At 35.4% G+C, this 13,527-nt stretch overlaps 1 protein-coding gene across 4 annotated transcripts in view; it reads right to left on the reverse strand.

Moving 5' to 3' along the window:
• Window positions 1–13,521, reverse strand: part of Ncbp1 (nuclear cap binding protein subunit 1) — a 34,613-nt gene extending 21,092 nt beyond the window's left edge. For 2 of the 4 annotated variants that reach the window (XM_048783319.1, XM_015492282.2), the window contains exons 1-5: window positions 6,237–6,366; window positions 4,356–4,512; window positions 2,098–2,205; window positions 1,625–1,746; window positions 126–195 (exon numbers count right to left, since the gene is read on the reverse strand). In XM_048783319.1, coding sequence (XP_048639276.1) covers window positions 126–195; window positions 1,625–1,746; window positions 2,098–2,108 — 203 coding nt within the window. In that variant the 5' untranslated portion in view covers window positions 2,109–2,205; window positions 4,356–4,512; window positions 6,237–6,366. Of the gene's footprint in view, window positions 1–125; window positions 196–1,624; window positions 1,747–2,097; window positions 2,206–4,355; window positions 4,513–6,236; window positions 6,367–6,881; window positions 6,971–13,334 lie in introns of those variants that run through there. The other 2 variants (XM_015492281.2, XM_048783320.1) reach the window with 2 other exon arrangements.
• Between the last annotated feature and the right edge of the window lie 6 nt (window positions 13,522–13,527).

Here is a 13,527-nt window from a genome sequence, read left to right on the forward strand (position 1 = left end):
TGAATACCTGCCATGGAACGTGGAAAACTAGCTATGGTATACAAATGAAATGACTTAAGTCCACTATAGAGAAGAGAATCTACTGAAGAGCTGTTTGTTATCACTAGAGACTGAAATCAATTTACCTCTTCTTGGGGATGTGGTTTATCAGCAGTCCAAACCTGTAACATGGGCACATGAGTCTTTTGGCGTCTCCTAATGATAAAAATGAAAGTCTATATTTAGGCTTTCAAAATAGGAAAAAACACTCAGTGGTTATCAATAAAACACAAATTAAAGCATTTAAATAACATTTTTATCTATCAGATCAGCAAACATACATCAATTTAGTCTTATAACGTGGCATAATCATCAAGACACCAGATAAATTTACAATCTCAAACATTGGTGGCAGAGAGGTTAATTAGTACATTCTCTTTGGAAGAATATAATCTCTTTGGAAGGCAATTTTACTGAATCAATAAAAATTTAAATTGTTCACAACCTTCAACCCAACATTGCCATTTCTAAGAATTCACATTCCCCATAAATGTACGTGTACACAAAGACATATATACAAGAACATTCACTGACATATTATTTATAATAATGAAAGACTGGAAATAACTTAAATGTCCACCAACAAGGAACTGGTTAAAAGAAATCATGGTACCTTAAAACAGTGGAATAATATACAGCTGTTAAAGAGAATGAGGTAGAGCTATATACTTTTACACAACAAATCCATATTATATTAAGGAAAAAAAGCAAGTGAAGAACACATGTATCTACTGGACTATCTGTATAAAAATGAGGAAAGAGATTTATATATGCATACATAAAGAGATTCTTTTAGACTTCTTTTAACTTTATTTGTAACCAATAAAACAAATATTAACACAGTATCCAAAGAAGTACCTATTAATAGGCAGAAAATCATACAACAAAATTAATTTGTGAACACTTTAAGAGATATAACCAATATCATGCTGCTGGTCAATTAAACCAAAGTTTATTAACAAGGCCTATCTATTATTAATATTATAGCTAACAAGATAAACCAAGACATTTATAATGACTTGGGAGGGTTAGGCAGTAGAAAGATGGGACTATTGAAATTAAAATGTCATATTGCTGAAGAAATGTAAGCTGGGTGGAAGATTAGAGAACTGCTGTTTCAAGGACTTGGTTTAGGATTAACTTTTATGAAATAAACATGTGTTAGGGCAGCGGTTTTCTGTTTGCAGAATATATTTGTAATACAGATGCCCAAACCTCTCTCCTAAATAACACAATTCACTAGGTCTGAGGGTTAGGGTCTGAGAATTTTAAGTAACTCTTATGCACACTAACATTTGAGCAACTATTTTACTAGGGTGTTTATACCTTTTACAACCATTTATAAAAGCAGCTTTTTAATAAGCAACTCTTTTGCACTGGTAAAGTATGCAAACTTATTTGCTTATTTTGAGGTCTGAGTTTTACAATAGTAGTGAGATTACCTAGAGAATGCCTTCAGAAACTCGTAGCTTTCTTAAGAGATGAAACTCAATTGGTATTCCTAACATAAAATATCATACATTTATTATATTAGTAAGATATCCTTTATCTAAATAGCAAAGAGTACTATGAGCTGTGCCCTTACTTAAGATAGCTTTCAGTGTTGGCAAAGATGCGGTCCATCTCTGCATCTTTCTTTTCGTACAACTCCTTTCCAACCCAGGGCAAAGATGACAGAAATGCATACACATACCAATCCCGTCGCACCTAAAGAATTTTTAGAAAGGTAAGTTTAAATAAGTGCTAGTAAATTTTCATTCATATCTTATTTATTTTAAAATGAATTCCTATAGAAGTTATTTAATAGAGTTTAAATAAGACATTTGGCTCATTCAGAGCATTTCCAGATATTCTAATCTTAGTAGACAGAATAATTTGAATTAACATACAAATGTCAAGAGAACCCATCAGTATGTCAGGTGACTTACCTTTTGATTAAGCATTTATAGTGTGATCATCTGCTGTCATTACCTTTTGTTTATTGCCAAAGGGTTACAAGTGAAAAAAATCATAACATAGTACTATAGGGACAAGATTCAGCATACGTGTTGTTCTTACCTGAGGTACATCTTCTTCCTGAGTTACACTTACAAAATTTTCAAACATGGCAACCATTGATGGGGCAGCAATCACATGACAATTCACAAGATCAGATAAAAAACGGACCTGTTGGGGCAAACAATTTCTGCTATTAAATTTCAATGTCCTTCATAAATAATTACAAAATAAGCAATCTTGTATGGTCTAAAACCCAGTTTGAAAAACTATACCCCAAGAGCTAAATTTAGCCTACTACCTGTTTTTGCACAGCCTTGGAACCAAAAAGGCTTTTAGATTTTTAATACTGGGATGTGTGTGTGTGTGTGTGTGTGTGTGTGTAGACACAAACAAATTATATGAAATTCAAATTTCATTACCCATAAATGAACTTTTATTGGAACATGGTCAAGTTCATTCAGTTATTTATTGATGGGTTGCTTGTGTGTTAAAATAGCAGAGTTGAAGAGTTGTAATAAAGACACCATGATGGACAGGAATCTGAATTTACAGGTTTCCATGCTATTACATTAAGAACCCAGACTGTAAAATATTCTAGCTACTTTAACCTACAAAATTTCCTTTTCTGTTTGGCTATGAACAATTTTCATTTAACTATAGAAGTGGAAATTATTAAAAATATTTATTGGGTATCCTTATGTGCTACTCTTAAATACTATTAAAGATTCTGTTATAAGAGACTCAGTCTACTGATACAAGCACAATCTTAACACAGAGGTGACTCTTAGACTAAAAGTAAATTTAAAAGTACCTTAGGAACAGCAACAAAAGGAGCAGGGAAAGGCACCATAAAGGAGGTAATAGTTGTGCTACATCATAAAGGATGTACTACTCTAGTGGTATGCAAGGAGGGAATTCCAGGCAGTGAGGTTTAAAAACAAGGTGTGCCCAGGGATCTGCAAGTAATTTTGATAAATATGGAGAGGATATGGGAGTCAAAGAGAGAGAAACAAACTGAGGCAATCATAAAAGGTCAGGTTAAAGAATATGAACTTTAATCCTATACTGATGGATGTCTAAGGTTTTGCTTTGGTTTTTGTACTGAAAATTAAACCCAGGGACACTCTACCACTGAGCTATATCCCCAGCCCTTTTTATTTTGAGACAGGGTCTAAGCCATTAAGGGCCTTGCTAAATTGCTGAGGCTGGTCTTGCACTTGTGATCCTCCTGCCTCAGCCACTTGAATTGCTGAGATTCAAGGAGTGCACCATTGTGCTCAGTCAAGGGTTTTTGATTATGTGCCCAGTACAAAAGATTTTGATCTCCCACATGCATATTTATTTATGATCATTGCCAATCTGTTCTAAGTATTAGTAGGGCTTAATTCCACTCCTATTAAAGATTAACACAAGTTCTAATATTAACACGAGTTCTAATATTTCCTTCCTTCAACCAATGAATAATTTTGTGCACAGTACCTACTGTAGACAACAGGTAGAAAATGAAGTTTTAGCTAGTGATTAAGATAAGCAAAGCCTAGTTATAGAAAGATGACTCTGGTGCAAGTATAGAAAGTAAACTCAAAGGCAAAAAATTTAGATGCAAAAACTTCAGTTAAGAGTCTGTTAAGAGCATGAAGGCATGAAATATGACAGAAGACCCTAGAGACAAAAAAGGGATGGATTTCAGATCATTTTAGGAGGCAGAATTGGCAGGGCTTAGAAATACTTAGTGTAAGAAGGCAAGGGAAGAAAAAAACTAATAATTAGTTTTCTAGAAGAGTTTCCCAGCAGACAGTGGCCACTGTGAGTTGGGAGAGGAAAGAAGGAAATGGGGTGTAAACAATACATTAATTTAAGGAATTGCAGGTAAAGTTATCTTAAGGGCTATACAGATAAAATTTGGGACAGAGGTCTGGAATTCAGAAGAAATGGTGAAGTTAAAGATACGGTTCAGTTCTGGGGGCACTGTCAAAATTAATTTGGTTTATAAAGCTATAAGAGTGAATAAGAATGATTCAGGAGACAAAGTTGAAAGGAAAGTGAGGTCAGAATCCTTAGAAACACAAAAAAATTAAGGAACAAAGGAAAATGATCATGCTGCAGGAAGGTCACCATGGAATCAGAGTAAATAAAAATATGCTGCTAGATTGGGTACTGTGCTCTGTAGTACCTTTAATTGAGAATGCTCTTCAAAAGAGCAGCCAATGGGGTGAATAGGGCCCTGTATCTCAAGAGAAAGGATAAATTAGTTGGTTATAGCTCACCCCTTCCTTCCATTCTAACACTAAGTCACAATGTACAAAGTAATAACTTACCAAATATACAGCTTCATTATAATTATTTGCTTTCAATGATTCTTTAAGTTGACGAATCATGGCTTCTACAAATTCTCCTCCAAAGTTGTAATTCCTGGCATTTAGCAGTCCAACTAATGTTGTATAAATTGTCAGCTTCTCAGGTAACAGACGTGCACTGATTTGAGAACCCGTACAACAAGAAGACCCCAAACAATGGCATTGTTAAGTTGTTGAATTTCATATAAACCTTTTATCATCCCATTAACTTAGGAATGAGATTATTTTTAACTATGTTTTTAAACCCACTTCAGAACTGTCATACAAGTCATTGAGAAGAGTTGCATGTGTGGCCCAACAATTTTTTTTTTCTGATTCTAGTTAATCCAAGAATTAAGAAAGTAAAACATGCTGGGACTGTAGCTCAGAGGCAGACAACCTGCTAGCATGTGCAAGGGCTTGGGTCCCAACTCCAATAAAAAAACACACAAATACACACACACACACACACACACACAGAGTAGAACAGTTTCACTGTGAAATTATCACCCTGAAATAAAAATACTAGACCAGTTTCCCTTCAAATGTGTTTAGTGGAATCGAATAACAATTCCACATAAAATGGTTTCCATGGTAAAGTATCATAAAAATGCTGGATGAATCAAGTTTCTTTAATACAGAATCATTAAGGGAACAAAGCATTCTGAGTTTCTAAAGTTAGCTAACCAAATGTCATGGGACTAAAATTCTTCGCTTATTTAATAAAACAAAAAAATTAAATGAATTTCAACTAAGTTCCTATCAGTTAAACTGTAGAATTCTTAACATGGTAAACTAATATGGTTAAAATTTTGTTACATTTCAGTTACTTACTCCAAGTATGTTGATTTCATTAAAGTTAATTCGATAAAGTAGCGAAAAGGATCACAATTTTAAAAAAGGATTAAGAAAAGCAAATGCTGCTTCCTAAGTCTGGCAGCCTTTAGAAAATAGCTCAAAAAAGAGAAGCAAGTAAAACTCATGATAGTTCAGCAGAGAAAAGATTCTGATATACTTTTATGTTTTCCTAAGGTACTAGCCAGAATATTAGAGACAATTTAGGTCTTAAGAAAATACTTGTGTTGACAGTAAGCCATGCTCCCCGAAGACCTCTCAAAGCCAAAATTAGAAAATAACACTGCCAAGCAATACCAGCTCAGACTTAAACATGACTTCCAACAGAGTTTAAAAATAAATGCTATTTGTCTCTGTAAAAGTAATTTCAAAACAGAAGGTTATCTTATGGATAACTGTAGCAAAATGATCTTCTTAATAGTTTTTTAATCTAAGAATATGTCTTCCCAAATATTAAATGGATTCTATTTAAAAAAAGTAAAAATCTAACTATACTTTAACTAAGAGGTTTAAATGAAACCCACTGATAGTTTCACTCTATATATAATTTTTAAATTTAAAAAAATGAGTTGTTAGCACTTAAGAATATTTTAAAATAACCGAAATAACCTAATTCAGAGAAAGATTATGCTTGTTAATAGCTTCAAAAAAGCATTTTCAGTCTTCCATAAAGGGCTATTACTTGTTCTCAAAATTGTTTGGTACTTCTGATTTAAAAAAACATAAGCTAAATTCTGTTTTATACACATATGCTTTTAAAAAATAATCTCTGAATGAGGAAGCATCTACTTTATTAATGGAAGTCAATTAATGATTCTAAAGTTCTAAGTAACAAAGCATAAGGAAAATGCTCAATCTCAGTTCTATTTACCCCTTAAAAAAGAGTTCAAAGACCAGAGGTCATTTCATTTGTACAAATTTCCCAACAGAAAGCCAATGATATATGGAATATAAACACATCTTTTGAACATTTCCCAAAGCATTTAAGAGTAGATAATACATTATCACCTGGATTCATAAATCTTTTGCATACATACACTGTACAAAGAAGCCTTAAGATCTTGCTCTTGTAGTTAGGAAGATCAGCTTCCAAAACACCAGCCAAGCCTTCTAGGTTGCTCTCCAAAGAGCAGGCACTCTGTAGAGGACATCACATTAAGTATCTATCAACTACTCATCAATGAATGAATTAAAATAAAAATTTTCTAGATGACTATAAATCAATTCAGGTAGTTATCTGTCTTTAGAAATCCACAAAAAAGAATGAATGAAAATTTAAAAATATGCAGTCTAAGGAGAGTAAGTATTAGAAATGGAGAATACCATAAGCTCTATTCCATCTTACTAATTCATTGTGTGACTTTAGGAAATTAGTATCATTAAGGATCCAGGTCTAATTTAGGTCATTTATAAAGTGAGAAAACTACTCCCTAGGTCCCTTCTAAGGATTATCCATGAAAATCACTAATTACCCAAAACTCAAAATAATCTGCATCCCATGAGTTTCAATATGCATTCACTTTGGGATACAGAGGCATGGCAATACAAGACTTGCCTAAAACTTAAGATCATCTAGTTTTCAGTTGCAGAAATTAATCAAAGCACAACCAGAAACCTAAACCCACTGTAGCCTATGCCTATCATGGTGCATACCTTTTCTCCTACTTTGCATATTAAAGATTCCAAATGATCTTCAGTTTCATTTGCATCAGAGGTCTTTCTCCTTTTGTGTGGCTGTCCACCTATTTCAGCAACATAAAAATATTTAACATTACATGATGAATCTGCTATCACAAATTTCATTTCATATCTTTAGTCTTTAATCTCTTATACGACACTCTACTTTTGTTTTGACCTGGAGTTCAAGTTCTTATCTGATCCTCCATTTCTAACTATGCCACATTAAGCAAGAGTCCCAATCCTCAGGGCCACCATAAATCATAACTCCAGGAGGCAGTGTTTATGCTAAGTTGTATAAAAAGCATCCATGGAACTACACAACGCAGTAGCCATGTCCATTTCTGTGTACAGGCTAGAATGGCATCAACAACATGCTATACTAGTAGTCAGAATGCTCAGGTACTGCTATTTCCATTCTTTCAACTTTAGTTATTTACCTTGTTTACTGATCCTCAGTTGTTTATTACTAGCACAAGTAGAGTAGTATTGTTAATCTAATGATATAAATTAATTATTACATAAACTGTAAAGGTGAAAACTAGGATGAATGCTTTGGAAATTTTTGGTTAAAAGAAGAAAGCTGTGGGGGCTGGGGCTATAGCCCATGGCAGAGCACTTGCCTGGCATGTGTGAGGCACTGAGTTCAATCCTTAGCACCACATAAAAATAAACAAATAAAATAAACAACTACAAAAAATAAAATAAAGAAAACTGTGGTATAAAGTTGGGGAAAGAGAAGATAAAAATTTAAGATTTCTTTAAAACTTTATCATTCAAAGATCTGATATACTAAGGTGAAATCATTACTAACCATCTGTCCTGTTTATTGCTGAAGAATTCTAACCTAACGAAGCTGTGCTACAAATCAACTTCAAGCTCTGAACGGACTATTGTTCAGGTTTACCTTTGTTGCTAGTGATTTCTTACCATTTTCTTTGAAATCAAGAGAGGCATCTGAATCCTTTTGTGAAATACATTAAGACTTAAAAAATTAAAATAATACCATTGTGTATGAAACATAATTTTGTTGCTAAACAACGTTGACTAGTCTAATACAATTTTAATTTTTAACTTCCAGCAATTTCTTTATTAGGACAGCATAGGACAAGGAAACAGTCTGTAACTGTGCTGGTAATTTGTCTTAATAATGAACACCTACAGTTGGATACTGGGTTACATAGAAGACTTATATATGTGTGTATAAATTTTATATGTATGTAAATGTATATTATGCATATATACATTTACATATATGTATAATTTTGATTTCCTTCATACCTGAACATCTAATAGAATTGAACTATTCTTATAGAGTTTATAATCCTCACTTGCCTCCTCTGGAATATTTGGTTGAAAATGTATGGTGCTTCTCATAAAACACAGCCCTTAAATATTCTGTTTCTCTTCAATGACTGAAATAATCTTCAGATACCATATGAACTTAATTTAAATGAAATCTACTACTGTCCTGATAGCTAGAGGAATGTATTATAAAAGGGTACATACAGTGTTTTGAATTCCTATTTTCTTAATTTCCATTATGATATGGTTTGAATAACCACTGAATATAATTTTCAAGGAATAATGCCACAAAAAGTATAACATGGATATAGAGGGATAGCTGAGAGGTATTCCTGGAGATATCTGCCTGTGTAACATTGTGGACACGTATGGCACAGAGGGATCAGTGACTCTGACTCTTAAGTAAACATTAAAACATCTATTAAAAGTTGACTACCTAAAAACTGAACAGGTCTTTTTTTCCCAAGATTCATTCGCTAAGGGAAAAAAATTGCCTATTTGACGCAATGTTTGCACAAACTGTCAGGATGTTAAAACAGCCTCCTTCTAGAGCAGTGCTTCTCAGTTGGGTAGTAATCTCCAGAGACATTTTTAGTTTTCACAACTGGTAGAATCCAACTGGTATCTGTGGTTGGAGGCCAGGGATGCTGCTAAACATTCCACACTACAGAGGACATCGCCAAACAACAAACAATCCCGCCCCAAATGTCAATAGTGCTGATGTTGAAAAACTCTGTTCTAGAAAGCAGAATATACTAGTAGGATTCTTCAGAACGAGATTTCAGTGAAGTTGAAGGAATGCAGATGCTGTAAACCAGCTGAATGAGAACAGTTGTTTTTTATTGTTAGTTTTTAAAGCTTAACCACACTGTTCCCTTCTTTCTGGCCCATTTAATTTGCAAACATTTTATCTCATCTCCACAGCCTTCCTAACTTAACTATCTGCCTGGCTTGTCCAGTTTGGAATCATATCTTTCTTTAAAACAAACTTCCCAGGCCCTCATATATGCTTGACAAAGGGAAAAAAATGCTAAAGAGAGAGAAGGAAAAATTCTGAGGAACAACGAGAAAATGCAGGTGCACAGTAATCTCTCTCAACTACAAATCTTTTCATTTCAGCTAAATAAAGGTTTAAGAGTTAACTGGAGAATGGGAGGAGGCAGAAGGTACAGAGGAAAGAGACATTCCACTCTGATCTGATTTTTCAGAGAATATGGTGAAGGAGGGGGGCACTACAAACAATTTGAATTTATAGACCAGATACTGAATTCAGAACAAAACCTGGGTGAGAGCAGAGAAGCACCTTAATTAAAAACACTATTTGGGCAATTAACTGATTTTTTTTTCATGTACCCTCAAGAAAACATGACTATGGTAGCTCCAAAGCAAAAACAGATTTTATAGTAAAACATCACTATATAAAAACCTTATAATGTATGTTAAAGTTATATACTGCTACTTCACTTGGATGGACTTGGCTAGCATAGAAATGAAAAACTGTTCTTTATTAAAACCCACCTGAAAGGGCCTTAATACACGAAATAAATTTTGCCCAAATAAACTAGTAGGCAATCCTGTTTTATTTTATTTATCACTACTTCTCCCTTTGGGGGTGGGTGTTGAGGGGTGCTGGGGATCAAACCCATACAAGCTTGGCAAGCACTCTATCTATGAGCTATAATCACTGACAGCTTCTCCATCCTAATCTTATATAAATACATTGTACTACTTCTACATTCTTATTAGAATTACATGTGCTACAAAAAAATTTGAACCCACAAAGTAGAAACCCTGTAAAATAAAGTAAAATTTTAAAAATTAATAAGCAATATATCTTGACCCTGCAGGTTTTGTACAGAGATAACCAGCAATTTTTAAAGTATATTCTTCGCAAAATAACAACTTCTTCACTCTATTCATTTTTTCTTTCATAATTAAGTAAAAAAAAAAAAAAATCAGTAACTGTCTAACTCTAGGTCCAATGGTTTTTTTTGGCAAATTTAACACTCTAAATCCATTCATAACAAAACAAAACAAATGCATTTAATACCTATTAAATGCACATTCTACAGTAACTGAAAAGCTTCAGAGACATTTATAAGGAATTTAAGGAATGAGTTAGATTTAGCACTGGACTAATATCTATATGTATTATTTTCATTTAGGATATCCCTTTCCTTGTCTATAAATTACTACATGAACTTCATTATTATAGTGGTCTCAACCTGTCTCCATGAATCTTGGATAAGCTAGTTTCAACAAAGAAATATTTTACAATTGTCCCATAAGGTCTGAAAGGTTTGACGCTCTGCTATTTCTCTGCTCTTATCTCTCGTAAGGTCCACCTCATTCACTCCATTCTAGCAACACTGGCCATTCTGCTATTTGGTGAACATGACAGGAATGTCCTAGACTTAAGGTCTTTGAACTGAAGAGTTCCCTTTGTTTGGACCACTGCTTTTTCCCACAGAGCATATGGCTTTCTCCCATATATCCTGCAGGTACTTGATCAGATGCCATCCTCAATAAAGTGCTCCCTGACCAACTTCTTGTGACCATATTATAATATATACTTGTTTTTGTCTCTCCATACTAAAAGGGAAGATCCAGCTTTTTATTGTCTACCACTGTATTACAAGTAGTTGAGACTTACCTGGCAAGTCCTAAACTGACTGACAATACAGTCCATCCAAGGTGTTCCTGTTCCAGGATATCACTCCCCCTCCCACAGACCAAAATTTGAGGATGCTCAAGTTTCTCATTAAAAAATGGTATGGTATTTGCATATAACCTACACAACATACTTTAAATTATCTCTAGATTAATACTTAATACAATGTAAATGCTATGTAAACAGTTATTATACTGTATTATTTAAGAAACAATGACAAGGAAAAGAGAATACACATTCAGTACTAATACAGTTTTTCCCCAAAATATCTCTCAACCATGGCTGGTTGAATCCAGATGCAAAACCTGTAGATGCATTGGCTTACTGTACATAGTCAAGCATATGGAAAGTCAGAGTGGTCAGTGACTGTTAAGAGCTGGTAAGAGTCCAACAATGCTCAGATACACCCATTTAATTCTGATTGAAGTAATTCCTACCCTACTTTTAAAAGCATTTCTATAATAGTTAAACTTCCTTCTTATTTAAAAACAAATTAGTAGATGCCAAAGTAAATTTAAGAAAAGCTTCCAATATATTTGATTCAGATCACTGTTTAGGGTAAACCATAGTGGATCATTATACAAATTATGGCAATTTACAAAAATTCTAGATTTAGCATATTATTAAGAGGAACTTACTAACTGCCTCTCCACTACTAAACTATTCAACATAAAAACCTTTGTTTAAGGAAGGTTATAGACCACTATAATAATGACCTTCTTTACATGTCTTTGTCTTATTTACTTGGAAGATCCTACATGATCAAAATGAATAATGATTTAGCTTCTAGCTGGAGTAAAAGAGGCGCCAATTCCAAAAACCCCTGCAAGCCTCCTACTAACCAAAGCAAATTATTTTCCACATATTCACATTCCAATTTCCAGATTGCCCGCTGGTGACATCTTCCCTCCCTTTAGGAATGCCCTACAAGTGAGATGGACATAATGGATCGAGAAAAGAAAACATCAAATAAGCAAAGAAAAGGGGGAAGAAAGGGCTAAAATTTCTCTAAAACACAAGAGATTACTTCAAACAGATAAGTTTTTGATTAGTCAAATACATAGCATACACAAACTATATTTTCTGTATCTTGTACAAGAAGCCTCATGTTAAAATTCAAAGCATCAATTACACTTATACAATGGAGAAAGCCCTGGACTTGCTCTTGCTGCTGTAAGAGCACTGATAATTGGGTGTCTGATAAGAAGGCTGGGCTAGAATATTCTCTCAAGTCCTGCCCTTGCAGAAATCTGGTGTTTCAGTGCTAAAACTAAATACATGTGATTCTGCCTCTATCCCTAACTGCCTCCACAGTTCAGGAGAGAAAAATGTTAGTGGAGAACACATTAAATTTAAAATTTCTATTCTGTTTTTTTTTTTTCTCTTACTGTACCTGCTAGTTTTTATCACTTCTGAAGCATTAACAGATAATAAATAGCTCGGGTACATGGGTACATGTATTCATTTAACCTTCACAAAATCAGAAGAGATAAATATCATTACTTCTGTATTACAGACTAAAGTTTAAGGAAGTTATACAATCTGGGCAAGATCACAAAGTAGATAAATAGCAGGGTCTGCCTTTGACCTAAATGCTCTGGCTCCAAAATCTTGCTTCAACTATTTTGATACACTCTCTTTAAGGAAAAAACACTAAAAAGAATTACTCTTTAGTTTCACTCCTTTGTATATGGCTGTGTGTTCTCCATTGGTTTTAATGCTTTACATAAAGCAAGCTTTTCTCTGTTTAAACTAGCAAAATTATTCTTAATTTTACGATTACAACATCATGACCTTCATAAACACAACCATTCCAAAAGGTCCCGAGAACCTCTGGTCTTCTGTTAGTTTTCCTGCACTCTTTCTTACACGGGAAAAACATGCTTAAGACTAATCTAATGTAACTACATGGGTTTGTTTACTAGTGATCTGTTGGGTGTGGAAAACAGACAAAATTTTCTCCCTGCAGTTTAAAAGAGGGCAAATCACATGACTAACAGGTGTGGAGTTCAGACTGCATGCACTTCATCAGATCTCGGTCAAGGTTTTGTTCCTTTTCTTTTGGTGAAGTCTTCGTGAACCTGTTTCACGTGCAGCTTTGAGGATTTAAAACAAGCACCGGGTCTTTGGGTCCCCGACACTGACAATAAGAGGCGGCAGCCCAGGCACGGGTGCACTTCCTGATCCTCGGCGCACGACCAGATCCAGGAGTCCTTAGAGACCAAGGATCTGTTCAGGGACTTGCCAGGCCTCCTTTCCCCAAGGGGCGGGGAGTTGGCATCGCTGTCCGAAGCCGCCCAGGCTCAGCCGCGCGGTGCACACCCTTCCCTCCAAGGCCCCCGGAATGCGCACGGGGGGACGGGCTTCCAGTCCCTTCCCACAGACCCAAAGACCAATTAAGCCCAACTCAGCTCCACTGGACGCGTCCTCGGCGGCCGGCCGAGGGCACTCACCATCGTTCTCGTCGCTGTGCCGCCGCCGCGACATGCCGCCGGCCCGTGCGCTGCCGAGCCTAGAAGCCGGGCGGGAAGCGCCACAGGAACCGTAGGGCCGCCGGCCGGCGTTGAGGACAGCAGCGAGGCACGCGGAGAGGACGGCGCGCAGGCGCACTCGCTCCCGAAGGCTCACGGAAAGCGCGACGGGAGA

This window comes from Marmota marmota, unplaced genomic scaffold (assembly GCF_001458135.2).
Source record: "Marmota marmota marmota unplaced genomic scaffold, marMar, whole genome shotgun sequence".
Lineage (NCBI taxonomy): Eukaryota > Metazoa > Chordata > Mammalia > Rodentia > Sciuridae > Marmota > Marmota marmota.